General features: G+C 39.2%; 1 protein-coding gene across 1 annotated transcript; it reads left to right on the forward strand.

Moving 5' to 3' along the window:
- The first annotated feature begins 1,049 nt into the window (after positions 1-1,049).
- On the forward strand, positions 1,050-19,842 carry LOC135520334 (integrin alpha-L-like). Its single transcript, XM_064945803.1, has 26 exons — positions 1,050-1,259; positions 3,613-3,727; positions 4,558-4,655; positions 4,874-4,941; positions 6,803-6,917; positions 7,129-7,259; positions 8,047-8,189; positions 8,320-8,473; positions 8,631-8,734; positions 8,846-8,852; positions 9,042-9,231; positions 9,747-9,913; positions 10,114-10,236; positions 10,391-10,461; positions 10,579-10,720; positions 11,139-11,237; positions 11,582-11,661; positions 11,893-11,970; positions 12,072-12,150; positions 15,572-15,679; positions 15,776-15,817; positions 15,938-16,063; positions 17,462-17,575; positions 17,674-17,703; positions 17,813-17,923; positions 18,019-19,842. Exons 1-26 carry the CDS (start codon positions 1,211-1,213, stop codon positions 18,241-18,243), a joined length of 2,769 nt encoding a protein of 922 aa, XP_064801875.1. The 5' UTR covers positions 1,050-1,210; the 3' UTR covers positions 18,244-19,842.
- Positions 19,843-20,105: the final 263 nt, after the last annotated feature.

The following is a 20,105-nucleotide window of genomic DNA, read 5'->3' on the forward strand; positions in this document are numbered from 1 at the left end:
ATTTATTTTATAGAATCACATTTTAATTTGGCGTACCCCCGATGGCATTGTCCCAGTTTGGGAATACCTGCTTGAGGGTTTTAAACCAGTGGCAAGTATGTAGGCAATTCTGCAATTAATAATTTGCAGAAATTAGGCTTTTCGTTTCATACGTATTATTTTATATCGCTTTTCTAAAACCCAAAGATGCTACAATAAGCAACTATAAGGAAAACCAACACAAAAAGCAACAAATTACCTGGGATAGGGTAGAAGAGGAGGCAGCAAGAAAGAGACAACACAAACAAAAACTTATAGATGGTGTGTAGATAGTTCAAAACAGAAGTGAAATGTTGCAATCACCAGAGGACATCCTCTGAACTTTGCACTCTACAACACACTGCAATAAGTTATGCAATGACAGTCCAAACACATAGGGGGTTCCCAACACTAATGTAAGATTTCTTATATTTAACCTTATTTTGACAGGGAGTCCTATTGTGACCAATGTCACTTTTGCAAATGAGACCTGTAATTGCAAAGATACACACATCAAATACAATTATGATATGCAAAACAGCACAAACAGCAAACATGAAGGTGTTGAAACATTTAACACTGTACAAGTGTGAAACTGATGTCACTGCATAGCCAAAGAGCGTTGTGGTTTAAAAGGTACCAACACCCTTCCTCCGACAGACATTTAGCAACTAGCTAACTATTTATCTCATCAGAGCAAATGTCAATGTGTACAATGTGGCAATTGGGACAACATTTGATTAAAATTATTATGTTTTTTTTCACCTTTATTTAACCAGGTAGGCTAGTTGAGAACAAGTTCTCATTTGCAACTGTGACATGTAACATTGAAGCGAGGAGAATCTCAATCAAACTGGTATCCAGAAGTGTCAGGTTAGACAAAGTCACTTTTCTTTTTTTTCTTTCTTGACAGGGTTCTCACATTTGATACTTATAAAGTATTCTCACTGGGGAAGTATAAAAGAAGGGGACGGGGCAATGTACCTATACCAATCATGCAAAAGAGGAAGCTGCATAAAACATGTACATCTACTTTCTCACCCAAATGATAGTGATTCACAGCAGCTACTTTCGTGAGTGAGGCACACAGGAAACAAAGTGCAGGAAGACGAGTAAGTTTCATTTGCAAAGGTTGAGTGGTGCAATATTTTCCTCACTGCATGTTAGTGAACAAAGTGAAGGAGAAGAGAAGATGTCCAGGCAAGGACCCCTCTGCCTGCTAACCTGCATGGCAGCCATGGGTAAGTGCTGACTATCAGGATTTCACTCTGCTTAATATTCAATTACATATTAAAGGTGTTGTACAAAAAATCATCAGCTCAACTAGTAGAAACAAGTAAATTACTTTCAATATTACACGTTTTAAATTAAAGTATAGTTTTAGTTTTGCTATTCCTGACTAAATCTAAATATGTTGAACTGTTCACACCATTGTAATCAATAGACAAACTTGAAGTACTGTAGAGGAGGATATGCTTTCAAAATGGATGCTTAACTTGCAAAAGGATCATTTATGTAAAAGGAAGGTGCCTAATGTTGCCATTGCCATCGGCTAATGGGGATCCCAACCAAATCAAAATCCAATGCTCTGAATTTAATTTACTTGTTAGTTGCTCCATTGTCAATATTTGGGGGGCTTTTTAGAAAACAGAACTAGTCATACCGTATCCTGTTGTTTCATGTCAATAAAGGTAACCGACTTCCACTTTTTTCAATTTAAGGCAGTAGTTGGTTTGAACCACAGGCCACTTAACCTTTTAAAACTAGATAACACTTCATTGTCGATTCATGTTTTTGAGACAGTCAATGATAAGCAATAACTATTGGCCATTTATCACACATTTTTGCACAGTGAAAAAGTCATAAAGAAGTTATTTACAATGTTACAGCTACGTTAACTATTGATGGCAGTTCTGGTTGAACCACAGTAGCCTATAGCACACCTATGTTCAGCCAAAAAAATGTAAATGATGATTCCTCCAAATATGTTTATGCACCTTTTCATCCATGTGCACATCTTCCAGACTGAACCTTTACTTGTTTTCACCAGAGCCTGTGCCAGACTATGATCAGCTGGGGGGGACTGTTAGATGCTTATTTATAGTTAGGCTATATATAATATAAGCAACGAATATTCCACCGACATGGTTCTGTGGAAATGTACCACATAACCAATAAGCAAAGCATCAACAATGAAGGTTCCAACACACACTGACCAGAGCCATTTATTTGGGCTGGATTAACCAATTATGGGACCCAGGGCAAAAACATCTTTCACCAACTGTTAGCCTAAATGTTATTCAGAACAGAGCGGCGCCGCGTGTAGTGTACATGTTGTAACGATTTGGGAGAAGCCCAGGTAAAATGGAGACACGTATAGGCTAACCTGGGTTATCCAGACGATGTGCAGCCCAGCACTTAGCTGTTTTTTGAGTCTCCGCTGTAGGAGTGGCAATATCAGGACCATAGCCAGAGGCCAAGCACTCGCCCAAATTGATAACTACAGAGATGCGAGCAGAGATGCGTGAATAGTGCAAAACGGGAATAGTGAATGCGCAACAACAGAAATGTATGAATTTACTTTCGGAAAAGTTCTGAATGGACATAGAGAGAATAAGCAAACTCACACACATATCCGTCAAAAGGACCCACCATTTAAAGCCATCAGTGCATTTCAAACACACAACAGCAAATCACATTTCTCTTTTCCTAAAAACGTTGGCTATTAAAAGCCTAGGCCTTGGATAATGCTAAACCAATGTAGCCTACCAAATGAATTGACAAGGAAAGCTTGAAGGGGGAGAGAGAGACAGCAATGCGATAGTAGACCTTTATTATGAAGGCCTATATTATATTTAAATCTGTCTCTGGTGGATATTATTTGCCTCTGTCTTGCATAGCACAGGTCAGGTAGCATGGCAGCATAGGCCTACGAATGATTGATTATTATATGAATTACCATAAATTTGTAACACATCTCTGTCTTCACTATTCCCGTCTTGCACTATTCACGCATCTCTGCTAGCATCAGCTCCACTGGCCTCGCTCTCTTTCCCTCTCCTCTCTCTATTGATAATAGCTCTGGCATGAGTATCCTAGCTCAAAGCAAATCCCAGGAATAGCAATATAGTTTGGTCACTTATTTTGAGCAATTTGTTTGGAGCTAATAGGGAGAAGCAGTTTGCTCTTGTTTGCAGAGTATAAAAATAGGCTACAGGGTTGGCAATGAACTGGCAGGCAGTTTGACTGGCTAGAGCATGTAGCTCTGGTGCAGTAATATTTATATCAATAAATAACTGTATCCAAATGTTGATAGAAGGTTTTTTGGGTGGGCACAAAAGTCAATTTAGGGAGGCTTTGCCCCCCGCCCCCATAGCACCTGCACCAGGTATCACTGACCACAATCGAAAATTTGTGTTGTAGGGAAGATCGGATATCTAATATTTGTGCGAAATGCTGTTCAAATGATGTATGTTATTGTACATCGTGGATTAGGCCTACTAGACACCAAATATTTATGAATATAATTTTTATGCATTTAACCCAAATAGTTGTCTGTCATCCGATTGTACCCTTCTTTCTTTCCTTTGCCAGCTGTCGCTTCAATGGCTTTCAACATAGATGAAGCAAACCCAAAAATCTACAAGGGGGAGGAAGAGGATTTCTTTGGTTACAAGGTCCTGCAGTTCATTTCTGGCAAGGAGAAAGGGCAAGTGTTATTGTTATCGTCATAGTGAAAAATGCTAAGTATTATGTTACAAACTTCATCTGCAAAACAGCATCACAAACCTGAGGAAACAAAAATGACCAGAAAAATATTCCTGTGTTTGCAAAAATGCACTAAATATATCAATAGTAATGTATTTAGAAATATATGTCTCTGTAAGCTCCAAACGTATTGGGACAGTGACACATTTGTTGTTGTTTTGGCTCTGTACTCCAGCACTTTGGATTTTAAATTATATAATGACTATGGGGTTAAAGTGCAGCCTGGCAGCTTTAATTTGAGGGTATCTTCATCCATGTCTGGTGAAGTGTTTAGAAAGTGCAACACCTTTTGAGTGTTAGATGTACAAATATCACACCCAAGACATGCGAACCTCTCACCACAATAACAAGGGAGTTATGCCTCTGTAACTTTCTCACTCATTATTATTCAAGACTCATTGAGTATTATCCTTTCCTGGTAGCATCCACATATTATATTCTTATTTACTTTCTTAAATGATGTCAGCTGCATCCAATGCCCATGACTAATGTGCATCAGTGTATCAGTTATGCACACGTTGATGGGATGGAAATTCTGACTTGTGTTCTGTCATATCACACCTCTGACAACATCGTGCTTTCCTCTTTTGCCATGCAGTTGCTATTCTAACCTTTAGTAACCGAAAGAAAACGGATATGCAAAAGTAATTTACCGACATTGTCAGAAATGTTATGCAACCATTCTTGATCTAAAGTTTATCATATGTAATAGAAGTGGATGCAGTCTCATCTAAATCGACCAAACTAACATTTTTATTTTTCCACACACAGGGTAATGGTCAGTGCGCCATATCAGAAGAATGGATCTGGTGGAATCTGTAGATGTGCTCAAGACCGAACAAACTGTACAGACTGTTACACTCCTCAAGGTAGAGATGGATGTTGATGATACACTATACTGTACTTACTGGAATGCAATTTAGAAAGGTGGTTAATTATAAGAACATGAATAATTATAAGAACATGTAACACCTATTCACGGTAACCATGGCTAATCGAGTATTAAAATATTGTTGAAATGTCAACAGGATCTTGAAAATGAGAAATACTAGTTGATTCTGCATGCCTGCCTTTCCCCTTTCAACAGAAACTGACACAATCAAGTACATTGGACTGTCTATGGTTGCACAATCTACTTCTCCTCCAACGTTCACTGTAAGATAAACCACCAAACATTTAATTTGATCATGTTCTTGTTTTCAAATACTCCATGTGAGTGTACCGTACATATGTAATATGTTTGGCAGCATTTACATAGGCAGCCCTATTCTGAAATTTTCTTCACTAATTGGTCTTTTGACCAATCAGATCAACTCTGTAGAAACACTACAGACAAGACAGAACTGTCCAATCTGAACAGCCATTCATGGGTCCTGGTAGCCTGGGAAGAAGAAGAGCATAAGAGAACATGAGCAAAATTGAAAAAAACAGGCAATAGTCTATGTGAAATACTTAACAATGTAATAAAGACAATGATGAGATTATATTATGTAGTTACCACTTATACCAACCTAATCTGTATATTTCTCAGAAGAATGTATCTTCTTCAGGATTGCTCTCTTTGGCCAGCTTCACCGTGAACTCCTAGCAGGGGAGGTTGAAGTTTGTCTTCACAATAAGCATAGGAACAGTGAGCTTATTTCTTGCTACTGTCCATATATCATTCATTCCGTTTCTTGGAAAGAGCCATTGTACCTCTGTCATTCTTACTCTCTTAACTTTTTATTTTGCTCCAATCTTTCTCCTCCTCTTTTATTCACTCGTCTTCCTTCTCTTCCTTCTCTTCTCTTTAGGTATGTAATGACACATTATATAAACTCTTTATAGTGTTTTATTTACATTTTAGAGGTGATAAACTGGACAGATCGAGTGAAAAAAAGCTGTTTCCCCACAGGACATCTCTCCTATCACACATTAGTTTCGCTTCCCCACCCGCCATTTTTAAAAAGACCCAACGGAGCTCATTACCTTCTTGAATCATGCAGAAACGGGCAGCGTGGAGGTCATGTCATTGATTTTGTTGGAAAGGGGAGAAATTGTGCTTTAAAATGGTATTGACATTACAGTTGATCTGGAAGTATTACGTTTTTTGGGGGCGCTAAAATTAGGTCAATTGTACAGACCAAGGCGATGTACAAGAGTGAGTTTTACGTTACACTATTAGATAAAATACTTTGGTTAACAGATTCCCATTGCTTGCCTCATTTTGTATTTTATTTCAAAAACATTGTTTGGAATAATAAATTGGCAGGCTCTGTAATCATATCTTTGTCTTTCCTCCTCTCTCTTTCACTCTTCTTCCTATCCAGTCTTCCTCCTCTCCTTCCTCTCCACTCTCTAACAGAAAACATTATGCTAATGTTATCCATGAAAATGTCAGAATATATTTTCACACTAATTATTATAATGCCAAACCATTTCAACTGTAATCTACAAATAAATATTCTCAGAATGAATTGTGCACACATTTAATCGAATCATATTTTCAAAATAGCCCGTCCACTGCATGTTTACATGTGAACGTTTTTTAACCTTGCTACCATGACAGTAGCTAGCGATCCTAGCAAGATAACTTAGTCGACATAGCTAATGTTAGCTAGCATAACCTATTTAAAACATTATAGAGCAGATCATCTATCTATATAATGAATTTAGACATTATAAAATCACTCGCTAGTATCTCAAACGATTGTAACTTACCTGGCTTGAAAAGACGTTTGTGGTGATGTTGTGGATTCACTTGACACTTGTTAGGTTCTGGCCGAGTTTTCCACAGCAGTTTTCTCTAAAACTAGAGCAAGTAGTTAGTAGAAGAGTGAATGAAGCTGCTATAGCGAGCAGCCCGCTCTGCTGGACAAAACAAGCACAACGCAATTGAGACGTCAACCAGTAGGCTCTGCTGCCCGGTCTTTCTTGCCACGTCAAAAATATTATTTCACTTTGCAGTCTGTTTTTAATGCACTGTTACAGGGACGTCTGGTCACCCTAATTTACAATGGCGTTTCTCCTCATTCAGGCCTGCAGCCCTGGCCTGGCACACGAGTGTGATGGGAACTCCTATCTGAACAGTATCTGTTATCAGTTCAACAGCCAGCTCCAGATCACCTCGAACTTCACACCTGCCTTCCAAGGTATAACAGTGAAACGTGAACACATTTGTAGATAACATAACCTAAGATTTTTTGGTATGTATTGACTGTTTATTCATGTCATGCTAAATTACATTATCATTAGGTCACAAAATATTAATTGTGAATGATAAGATCTGGATTCCTGAATATGTGAAGAATGTTGTGAGTGTTATCCATCATATACAATAATGTAATTAACTTTCTCTTCCAGAATGTACTAAGAAAATTGTGGACCTCGTTTTCCTCTTTGACGGATCAGCAAGCATGACAACGGAAGAATTTGATGAGAACAAAGGTTTCATAAACAATATCATGACAACCCTAAAAAACTCCTCAATTAAGGTATTCATCCCTTTTAAAACTCATAACTTAAAACATGTTCGTGAGGTTGCTGAACATACATCTGTTTATCTACACTCTTAGAAGTAAAGGTGCCTAGAAAAACCTTTTGGGTCCCACAACAGAATAGCCTTTCCAGTTCAAACAGGTTCCTTGAGGCACCCTTCTGTGTAAAGTTTCAAACCATAACCTTCGTTTGAAGTGCTGGCAGCCTATCATATTGAAGCCAGGGCTTTCAGATAGGTAATTTTTGGATACCCGTTAGTGTAAATGTCATTCCTGTTCATCATGTTAATTTTCACACTGCAAACTAAATCCTTGAATATTCATACATATTATATATTTAAATAAAATGTTAATAATATGAATTATGTTCATATAGTAATAAAGTGGCAACTATTCCCATTTTGGAAGAGCATAGGCTCTTGAGGAACACTCTGTAAGCCTCATTGACACTACAAAAATATTTGTGTTTAATTTTCACGTGATGACAATACAGCAGATCAGATCAACAGGAGCGACATTTACGCTTACGGGTGGCCTACAAAATATATACAGTATCTTAAAGCCACACCCTTACTAAGCCACGCCTCTAATCCAGGGTTCCTCCACGAACCCAATGCTATGTTGAATATGAACCACATGACTTGCAATGGTTCCTTGAGGATCTTCAGGGTTCCTCGAGTCACCACTAATTCTAAGAGTGTATGTGCTATACACCCATGTTGCTGCATGGAAAGTATGGTATGAAATCAATATTAGTAATCTCTTCTTCTTTTGTAAACGACAGTTCGCAGCGGTTCAGTTCTCAACAAACACCAAGACAGTTTTCAACTTCAGAGACTACCAAGAGGGGAGAGCCTTGACTAAACTTTGGAAAGAAGAGCACATGGCTGATCTAACCAACACACATAAGGCAATAGACTTTGTCTTGTAGGTCCCAGTTGATAATTATTTATCAGTTTTACTTTCAAAGTTCTGACCGACTACTCCGAATCTGATCAAAGGGGATTGTAGTGTAAGAAAGATAGCTTGATCTGTTGTTTGAATACATCTATTTCAGGAAAAACATTTTTGAAAACCAAGCTGCCGGCGCCACCGCAGATGCAACTAAAGTACTGGTCATAATAACAGATGGAAATCCCAGCGATACTGATAAAAGGTTCAACTCTATCAATAGAAGTGATGAGAAAAACATCATCCGCTTTGTCATCGGGGTAAGTCCTATAATATCTATAATACCCCCTACACAACACCACACAATTGTATGACTTAATTCCATTACAACTGTTCATTCTCGTGCTAGTTAGCTAATGCTAAAGAAGCAGTATTTTTATCTTCTCGATTTACCATAAATTGTTGTGTGATAATTAGGAGTACAGCAACACCTTCCATCCCTGGATTGAGGTACATTTTCAAATTGTTTCACTTGAAGTTCACCGAGGTGCAAATATATTGGCATATGGCCGTTTCGACTAGTTGATCACCAGTGTATACCAGTGTTAGTGCTTTTAATGTATGATTTCAATGTATGCTGCTTACATTCATGTGTGTTTCCCAAATATTACACTAGTTGGGAGTTTTTAAAGCTGCAATGTATGTACCTTTTTGAACCACCTGACCAATTTCACATAGAAATGTGTGTTATAGATCTGTCATTCTCATTGAATCTAAGAAGAGGTAGCTCTGGTAGATGTCTTCTATGTGCGCTATTTCAATGCTCCCCGTTTTTAAGTTTCGATTTTGCATCTTTTACTTTCAACTACCCAACATCGTACAATGTAGCATAACATCCCAATCTTTATCTCGATCGCTCACAGGTCCAGACCGGTCCTCAGCGTCTCTGCTCATCTCCACTTCTATCCCGCGGAGATCAGCACTGATAGATTTGACTGTCTGGCAAAAGAGATCATTTCCCCCATGATCACGTTAACAGCCTGCTTTAACATGGCAGAGGCAACAAAGAGTAAAGCTGGTAAGAACTCTCAGAACTTTAGGAACACTGATGGCTTTGTGCTTTCCAACAGAAATTAAGTCATGATCTGAGACCACATAATTGTGGCCTTGGTGGTCCAGGTCGGAGCCTCAGTGAATAGCTAAATCACTGACCACAATAAGTGTGTCTTGGTCTCTTCCCAGTCTGAAGACCAGTGGAGGCTGTTGAGGGGAGTACGGCTCATAATAATGTCTGGAACAGAGCAAATGGAATGGCATCAAACACACAGAAACCATGTGTTTGATACCATTCCACCTATTCCGCTCCAGCCATTACCACAAGCCTGTCCTCCCCAATTAAGTGCCACCACCCTGTGGTGAAGATGAAGTCCAATTGTATCGAAAGGTTGTGCCTTGGTCTGGATCTGGGTCACAAGAGATAAGGTCTTGACTCCATCTCTGCTTTCTAATGCTGTCCGTCAGCAGACAACCATGAGGTTCTGAACTTCTCTCCCTGATAAGGAGGCCATTTCAGACTCTTGTGTACTTTTCCAGAGGTGCTGAGTGCAGGGATGAACGTCTCCTACCTGCTGGATGTGGATCCAGTGAGCCAGAGGAGCCGAGCCTTTTACAATGACACGAACAAAGGGGCCAGAAGACTTCTCTCTACAGTGGAGCTGAGAAAGGAGCGGACTTGCTTCAACCACTCAGTCTACATGACAGTATGATCAATGACAAACTGTAGCTATGCAACAATACAACAACTATAATGTCTCTCGTAAGGAGGGGATTTAATGAATAACATTAAGTTGTTAGGTTGTTGAATTCTTATTGTGTGTTGATTTTATTCAGTGATGAGAAGAATGAGGGTTTTTCAGGACTATGGATAGGGAAATTAATGGCACATTTAATTTTCTTCCAGCAATGCGTGATCGACACATTATCGCCCATAATCATCCAACTACTTTTTTCTCAATCTGAAAGCCAACAAAAGGGTCTTACTGCCATTCTGAATACTGACAGTCCTACACAGGCTGTGGTCGAGGTACGAGGATACATTCTGGGTCTGACTAAAACCTGTTCACTTACAATGATCAACAGTTCTAGCAATGACTGTGGACTGAGTACTGTCATTTATCCAAATACCTGTGAAAACAGGTCATCTTAACACATTCACAGTTGTCTTGAATTCTTCACAGGTGCCCTTTGAAAAGAACTGCAAAGAAAATGAAACCTGTGTGGCAGAACTTGAGGTGGACTTCAACTTCATGTAAGTATCTGATAAATAGAGGCAACATAAAGTAACTTGTTTGTAGCTGCAATAATTACTGACTGCTCAAAAAAAACATGTTATCTCTGACTGTATGTATTTTGTCTCTCTTTTCAGCACATCAACTTTATTAGTGGTGGACCAGAGTTACTTCAACGTGACTATAAGACTGTCCAATCACGGGGATGACTCATTCAACACCAGTCTAACTCTCCTCTACCCTCCTGGCCTCTCATTCTCCATGATGCATCTTCTGAAGGTAATACCGACACCCCTCCATCTATTATATAATTCATTCTGATGTTTTCTTCTTGCTCTCATCTAAAACATTGTTATTGAAACCTGGAGACCTAAAACATGTTCAGCCAATCAAGGGTTTGATGATTAGTTTAATCAGGGGTGTTCCTCCTGGGCTGGAACAAAAGTTTCCTTGCTCATCTTGTGGGTCTGCAGAACCAGGATAGAAGACCGTTGATTTAAACATCAGTTTTCCGCCAAACATTTAAATGTACACTACATGTGCTAATTATTCATAAAATGTAGCAACATATTAAGTGTTGTATTGATTAATTCTTTAAACTTTAACATGCTTATTCGTTTATTATAGATTATGTCAGTGACTCAGATGTACAAACCGGAATTATTTACACACTTGACGTATTGTCTGTATTCCATAGTCTACAAGGAGAACGGTGTTCAGCTGTGGTGGTCTGGAAGGTGAAATGGACAGAACTACATGCAGTGTCAGCCTCCCTGTCTACCGTAGTAAAACCACAGTGAGTGATTACTTAGATATACCCGTAAATAATGCTGTGAATCCACTGGTAAATCTTTTAAAATGTTGTCCTTAGATGATAGACTCAGAGCTAACAGCAGTAACAAAGCAGTAACTCAATGTCATTAAAACAGTTTTGATCTTTGAGTGATATATGCCTTGTGAGGAAAAAATTCAATTGAATCAATTTTGAATTCAGGCTGTATCAAAATGTTGAATACGTCAAGAGGTCTGAGTACTTTATGAAGGCATGCCTTGCACTTTTTTTCCACTTTCCCAGTTTTTATGATCTCATTTCAGATCGTCTTAATTTTTTCTTCTTAACTATGCCATCTTCCTTCTCAGGCAGTGTTCACCAGTAAATTCCATATTTTGAATACGTACGACTGGAAGGACACAATGGAGATGACCGTCATCGGACTGAGGTAATAATCTGCTTCCAGTGTGAACATGTTAGAGCAGTAGCTCGACGAGAGATTAGAGTCAGTCCAGGAAACGCCCTTCATTTCCCCATGCAGTCGAAGTTTTGAACAAAACATTGCTTAAAACTAACTCGTTTTATACAACCTCAATACCTTCTACTCAATTAGCTGATGGACTTCGTAGCATTCCATTTATGTACACAAAAAATGAATTAGCCTTTTCTTTATTTACAGCGACAATGGAAACTCAACCAATAGTTCCCTTACCAGGACCATCCCTGTTCAATTTGCAGTTGACCTGGTAGCAAAAGCGTAAGTCTTCACAAGACTATACTTGACATTTTGTTTGAGAATGACTCCATCAAGTTAATTGAATATAATCAAGGTGACATATCTTTTTGTTGTTGTTGAAGCCTTCCCCAAGACTCCACCACTTACATGAACTGTACTCTGGAGGATACATCACCTAAAAGACTGGTGAATGTATATGAGGTAAACAATCAACTGCTATTGCTGTGACTGACATTAAAAAGTGTGATTCACACGATGTGGGGGTAATGTTCTGTGTTTTAAACAAAACATACTTTATTGTTACTCAAAACATTTACATACATTCAATAATAAGATATTGTGAATTATCTGATTAATATAATAGTTTGATGAGTAATGCAAGATAAGGAAACATTAAGTGAATGAGAGAGTATAGAAAACAGTAAATAAATATGAGGTGAGTAATGCCAGATATGTAAACATTATTAAGTGACTAAGATACCGTAGAATAGCATAGAATACAGTAAATACATATGAGATGAGTAATGCCAGATATGTAAACCTTATTAAGTGACTAAGATACCGTAGAATAGTATAGAATACAGTATATACAAAGGAGATGAGTAATGCCAGATATGTAAACCATATTAAGTGACTAAGATACCGTAGAATAGTATAGAATACAGTATATACAAAGGAGATGAGTAATGCCAGATATGTAAACCTTATTAAAGTGACTAGTGTTCCATTCCTTAAAGTGGCCAGTGATTTCTTTATACGGACTCGGGAGAGGCGAAGGTCGAGAGCCATGCGTCCTCCGAAACACAACCCAACCAAGCTGCACTGCTTCTTGACACAATGCCTATCCAACCCGGAAGCCAGCCGCACCAATGTGTCGGAGGAAACACCGTACACCTGGCGACAGTGTCAGCGTGCACTGCACCCAGCCCGCCATAGGAGTCGCTAGTGCGCGATGAGACTAGGATATACCTGCCGGCCAAGCACTCCCCTAACCCGGACGACGCTGGGCTAATTGTGCGCCACCCCATGGGTCTCCCCGTCGCGGCTAAAGTGGCCAGGGATTTCTAGTATATGCCTTTAGGCCTCTAATGTGCTAGTGATGGCTGTTTAACAGTCTGATTGCCTTGAGATACAAGCTGTTTTTCAGTCTCTCGGTCCCAGCTTTGATACACCTGTACTGACCTCGCCCATGTTGACTCCAATGCTTCCCACAGTTGTGTCACGTTAGCTGGATGTCCTTTGTGTGGTGGACCATTCTTGATACACTCGGGAACCTGTGGTGCGTGAAACTCAGCAGCGTTGCAATTCTTGACACAAGCCGGTGCGCCTGACACCTACTACCATCCCCAGTTCAAAGACACTTAGATTTTTTGTCTTGCCCATTCACTCTCTGAATGGCATATACACAATCCATATCTCAGTTGTTTCAAGGCTTAAAAATATTTTAACCTGTCCCCTCCTCTCCATCTACACCTATTGAAGTGGATTTAACAAGAGACCAGGGATAAGCATTCACCTGGTCAGTCTATATCATGGAAAGAGCAGGCGTTCTTAATGTTTTGTACACTCAGTGTGTATAAAGTTTGTATGTGAAAAGTGATTTTAAGATGGATACGTTAGGATTTTCTGGACTCGCATCACTCGCACCACAGAGGGATGCTTGCGGTGCTCATGACAGCAAATGCGCAGATACACCGCAGGATACAGATACACCATTAAAGGGATACTGCAAGATTCTTGTTCTACTTACCCAGAGTCGGATGAACTTGTGGAAATAATTTATTTCTCTGCGTGCAGTACAAAGGAAGTTAGTGGTCGTTTTGCGAGCCAATGCTAACTAGCGTTAGCTATCGCAATGACTGGAAGTCTATAGGTATAGTAGCATAGCTCTCTCACAGTATCCCTTTAAAGGAGTTTACATGTTCCAATAATTTGAAAAGATTGCAAATAAGATGTTTTAATAGGTTTACGCTTACTTCGCTCATGAGCGTACGCCGATTTAAGATAATCAGAGAAAGGTGTTTACATGGCTAATGCTAAACTGCGTATTGCCATAATCAGTTTAATATTGAATTATTTGTGTGCATATAAATATATTCTCAGTCCACAGGAGGTTGGTGGAACCTTAATTGGGGAGGACAGGCTCGTGGTAATGGCTGAAGAGGAATCAGTGGAAATATATAAAATACGTCCAACACCAGTGGTGTGCCTGGGGCCTGGGCCTTCAGTGAAGTCCTACACAGTCCCACCCAAATTAATCCACCTCTTATTACCATCATTATCATGCCATGGCTCTAGACACTATACATTTAGACAGAAACGCACTATAAAACCAGGCGTTGCGTCACTTTGAAATTGACATTTTTATTCATAGAATTACAGGGGAAGAGTACAATACCTTTTCATTGTGCAGCTCCCATTGCCCTGCGCGCTTGTTCGTTGAGCTGTAGATCCACTCGGGTGTCCCCAAAAGTTTTCAAAAGCACCATTGCTTGTAAGTGCCCAGCCGTGTCTCATTGCTGCCTTGGTTAGACAACTCAAGTTTGCAAAGCCAGTGTGGCTCCAAACACCAAATCTATCACTTGCAAATAATAGGCATTCCCAGCAGTACAGTTTGCAGTGCTTCTCGGAGCCTATGAGCCATTGATAGCGCTTGTAGTTGGAACTTTGAAAGTGGCAAACGAACCCCTTTCCCGCCTGTGACAGGCTTTGTAGCGTCGGCGTCGGTCGAACTCTCCTGACAATGTCTAACTTTTCTTGAAAGGTTTGTCTTGAGAATGGCGTTATAATTATATTCTCGACCAAATCGATATCTTCTCCTCCTTCCGCCATTGTGGGTTAAAAAAACAGCTTAGTAGTACGCAAATGAATTAGTTTATCAAATTCAGTTTCCTAGTTCTGAGGTTTGCATATACCTGCCCATATAGGACCTGCCTCTCAATATTGGTAATCCAATCAAAAGACGTGCACACACTACGCCTGCTGGCTGGCTCCAGTTGCCTGCTAGCTGGCTCCTGTGTAACACTGGAGCCAGCCAGCAGGCGTACAATAGCCAACTCTAAAGCTGATTGGTTGACACTAAATTTTCATTTCCATTCACTTTAAGCTACAAGCGCCCGCACTGTTGATTCTGAAGGCCTGAGGGCAGATTTTAGACCCCTGGCAACACATGATGGCTGAATATGATTGGATAAAAGATCTAACATAAAGACGAGCCCTCCAAATCTCAACCTGGGGCTGGAAGCAGTGCAACCAAGAGGAATTCTATGAAATGAAGAGTATACCACTTACTCTGGGGAATAATTTAATACATATTTGTGGGAAATATATTTAAAAAATATATATATTCTGATGATGTTTAGGCCAGCAGAGAAGGCCTTGCTGGCCCTGACGGCCCACCACTGTCCAACACGTTTGATGCCATTCCATTTGCTCCATTCCAGCCATTATGAGCCATCCTCCCCTCAGCAGCCTCCACTGCCTCTGTCGCCCTCAGCTTCCTCATTTGGGGGTTGAAGTATATGTTTTGTTACACGTTCTGTGACAAATGCCTTTGTATAAAATCTTAATATAAATGTCATTGTTAGGTTGATTGATTGATTGAATGTGTCATTGTTTACAGGTGGAGAACTTGGGATTTAAGTCTGTACCCATCACAGTCACCTTCACTTTCCCAACTAAGCTTGAGCACAAATTTGAAATGAAGGACTACCAAATATCTGTCTTACAGGTAAATTGTTCACATTGCTTACAAAAATGCTGCCATTTTACTGCCACAATTTATTTCAATAGGAAACAGCCTAATACAAGTTTATTTTCTTTGAAGAACCATACTCAATGTGGAAAGATAATCAATTCAACAACAGAGGTGAGTATTCAAATATGCCACTCACTCTTGACATTGTTGGTAACCTATTCAATCAGATTACAACTCAGTATAGAAATCATGTTACTGAAACACACATTTTGCTTCTGACTGTGTTTACAGTACTGCTCTCCAGAAAAATACTGCAAGTCCATCGAGTGTGAAAGTTTCCTTTTGGAGAAGTTTTTGACAGTTACATTTGTGCTGTCTGGAAATGTTTCCTTCAAGGACCTCGATCAACATGCAAGGGTCTGTATTAAGCCAACTTGAACAAATGATGGTACAGAGTAACAACATGCTAATAATCAATGAGACTTTGGGACAGCAAACATCCCTCTTTAAATCTTTGTCATGCTTATTATTCATTAGCACGCTACACCATTTAAAACGTGCAGAGTGGTCAGGACCAGTGTGCTTACATACAACTTATTATACTTTTATATTAGTATATATGAAGTATATATTATACTTTTTAAAGTTTAACAAAACTTTTGTCGGCTTTTGAATGGTCGTCAATGGGCAAAATTGTAGAGCAATAGTTCATAAACTTGAAGCCCATGCAAAAGACCAGAGACATGACCACGGAAGTATGACGTAGGAACGTGTCACTTGCTTGGCTTATTAACTGCCATAGAACTTTCAAAGTAATTGCACTGGGTGAACACATTCTAAGCATGTGTGATATGGTGCGTCTCGGTGAGAGGTGTAGGAGTCAGGCGCAGGAAAGCAGGGATTTTTTGAGAAGCGTGTTTAATGTAGAGATCTGTACACATAGTCCACCAATACAAAATTGGCCCAGATGAATGTCCAAACAACGCTCTCGAAGGAATGCAAACTCGTGTCAGTACACGGAGGAACAACCACAGTTCCGACACCACATACGTCAATGCGAAAACAATAAACAGCATAGAATACTGAACGCTAATACCCACAAACTTAATCATGCACAAATTAAGGCAGGTAACAGGTGTCCTATATACCCACAGAAATCAAAGCAATTGAAACCAGGTGTGAAAAGGAACACAGACAAAACAACCAGAAAAAGAAAAAGGGATCGGTAGCGGCTCGTAAACCGGTGACGCCGAGCGCCGCCCGAACAGGGAGAGGAGTTACCTTCGATAGAAGTCGTGACAGCATGAGACAATGAGTAAACGGTGACTGACAAATCAGCTACGTTCCCAACAACGTAGACAAAAACTTAGAGGGTATGACTACTTGGTCTCTCTGCTTTTCAAATCTAAAATCAGAACAGAAATATCTTCTACCTATCAAATGATGCAGCTTTGTTAGTTACTGCATCGACTACATTTTCTGTCAACTTTTACAATCGGAAATTTTGACCACTTTCCGAGCATTTTATACGACAACTTAGACATAACATATGGGTCTACTTCTCTGCTATTCAAATCTGAAATCAGACAGTAACCACAACTATTTTCGTCAAAACTTTTCTAAACAATTGCCGTTTTGACCACTTTCCCAACAAGTTAGACAAAAACGTAGAGCTTCATCTAACTTCTCTGCTATTTAAATCTGAATTCAGAACACTTCTTCTACTACCACAAAATACTTTAAAAAAACTGAAGCAAGTAACACAATTTTACTTAATATAAAATTACCACCTACTAACAATATCTCACTCTACAGAGCTTGTCATTGCCAAAGAAATTCACTTGGGAGAGAGAAACAGTCAATTTCATCAGTTTTGTCAAACTCAGCTATGACAAAAAACGATATGTCCAGACAGTGAGTGACCCAAGGGTAAGTTTCCTGTCAAAAACCTAAAACAAAAATACAAATATTTATTGAGCAAATATTCACAAAAGCATCAATTTTGTATGTATTTATTTGCTCATTAGGATAACTCTTCAAGCTTCCACCAAACACAGGTAATTCCATTTGTGGAATTAAACTGATTAAACTGATTCACTGTATTAGAATTGTTTAAAAAAATGCTTGTTCCATCGTCACTCATTGTCTCAAGATGTATTCCTCCAGATTGATGTTCAGGCTGAGCTCATCATTCCTCCCCATAGAAACCTGATAATAGGGACAGGAGTTGGAGTAGGACTCTTCCTCCTGATCATCATCACAATGTCCATGTATATGGTGAGTATCAAAGCTGCGACAGAAACTTTACTTGTGCATTGTAAGGACCAACACTTTGATTCACATTCTTCACATTGTTTTTCCATTCTACGCAGCTGGGATGTTTCAAGAGAAAAAGGCCTGTTGATAATGCACAGGAAGATGAGAAAGAAGGGGAACAGCGTGAACAAGAGCTACAGCCTGAGAGTGGAGCAGTGGAGTCAAATCTTCTCCTTGACGAAAGTCAAACAGAAAACAATGGCTTCCCCATTAGTGAGGTGGTAGGGGAGGGACCAAAAGAGAAACAGGATGTGTCAGTCAGAAGCAGGCTAATGGAGTAGAGAAACTCTTTCATGCCACTTCCATATGGAAGGGACTTTTTAATAGCAGGTTAGGAGAATTTACGCAGCAGGTTAAGATAATTAATGCAGCAGGTTAGAGAAAGGAGTAGAGGTCCGAGCAAAAAAAACTTAGAGATTAATTGTTAGATGAATTAATATAGTCTGACCTGACCACAGAACCACGCATATCACTCAATATGTGATTAAGTCTGAAATACTTTTTCAAAAATAGATGTTTCATGGACATTTATGTTTGATAAAACATGACCAAAGTGATTCAGTATTATACATACTATATATACTGTTTCAATATTTATGTCAAGGTAAAAAATATGACTTTGTATGATTGCTATAATGTCATTCATTTAAATTACTATGGTCTTGCTAAAGAAATGTACATTATACTGTCAGATGTACACTATATAAATATATACAAAAGTATGTGCACACCCTTTCAAATTAGTGGGTTCGGCTATTTCAGCCACACCTGTTGCTGACAGGTGTATGAAATTGAGCACACAGCCATGCAATCTCCATAGACAAACATTGGCAGTAGAATGGCCTTACTGAAGAGCTCAGTAATGCATAGCCATAACATGATGCAGCCACCACCATTTCTTGAAAATATGACAAGGGGTAGTCAGTGATGTGTTGTGTTGGATTTTTTGCAATATTCCTTAAGTGCCTTATTTCAAGCAGAATGCATGTTTTGGAATATTTTTATTCTGTACAGGCTTCCTTCTTTTCACTCTGTCATTTAGGTTAGTATTGTGGAGTCACTACAATATTGTTGATCCATCCACAATTCTCTCGTATCACAACCATTAATAATTAAACTCTGTAACTGTTTTAAAATCACCATTGCTCTCATGATGAAATGAGGAAGGACGCCTGTATCGTTGTAGTGACTGGGTGTATTGATACACCATCCAAAGCCTAATTAATAATTTCACCATACACAAAGGGTTTTATAATTTTTTACACATCTACCTATTGCTGTCCTTCTTTGCGAGGTATTGAACAATCTCCCTGGTCTTTGTGGTTGAATCAACACTTCAAATTCACTACTGGATTAAGTGGCCTTACAGATAACTTCAGTCATTTAGGCTTGCCATAAAAAAGGGGTTGAATAATTATTGACTAAAGACATACATTTTCTACAAACAAACGTCCACTGACATTATGTGTGGTGTGTGTTTTGTTTCACAGAAACTTGGCTTGGAGAGGATACACCTGTTGAATCAGTAACTTTGGATGGCTTTTCTCTCGTGCGCTTGGATAGACTGCCACAGTAAAGGTTAAAAATTGGGGGGCAGAGTCGTTTTATGTCAACACCAGATGGTGTAATGCGGGACATTTAAATGAGAATATCCCCCATTTGACGTGTACCTGTTTTAGCACTTACCTATACTGTTGTTTGATATCCCAAGACAGTTTGTGGTCCATATCCCAGATATACAGTGGGGCAAAAAAGTATTTAGTCAGCCACCAATTGTGCAAGTTTTCATCATAGGTACACTTCAACTCTGACAGGCAAAATGAGAAAAAAAATGCAGAAAATCACATTGTAGGATTTGTTATGAATTTATTTGCAAATTATGGTGGAAAATAAGTATTTGGTCAATAAAAAAAGTTTCTCAATACTTTGTTATATACCCTTTGTTGGCAATGACAGAGGTCAAACATTTTCTGTAAGTCTTCACAAGGTCTCCACACACTGTTGCTGGTATTTTGGCTCATTCCTCCATGCAGATCTCCTCTATAGCAGTGATGTTTTGGGGCTGTTGCTGAACAACACGGACTTTCAACTCCCTCCAAAGATTTTCTATGGGGTTGAGATCTGGAGACTGGCCAGGCCACTC

The sequence above is a fragment of the Oncorhynchus masou genome, chromosome 4 (genome assembly GCF_036934945.1).
Source record: "Oncorhynchus masou masou isolate Uvic2021 chromosome 4, UVic_Omas_1.1, whole genome shotgun sequence".
NCBI classification, from domain to species: domain Eukaryota; kingdom Metazoa; phylum Chordata; class Actinopteri; order Salmoniformes; family Salmonidae; genus Oncorhynchus; species Oncorhynchus masou.

Bases quoted from the DNA above. Each gene is read 5' to 3' on its own strand.
- LOC135520334 (XM_064945803.1), top strand. From the start codon at position 1,211: ATGTCCAGGCAAGGACCCCTCTGCCTGCTAACCTGCATGGCAGCCATG. The intron at 9,914-10,113 runs GTATGATCAATG...ATTTTCTTCCAG, and splicing joins ACCACTCAGTCTACATGACA to CAATGCGTGATCGACACATT. The intron at 10,462-10,578 runs GTAAGTATCTGA...CTCTCTTTTCAG, and splicing joins GAGGTGGACTTCAACTTCAT to CACATCAACTTTATTAGTGG.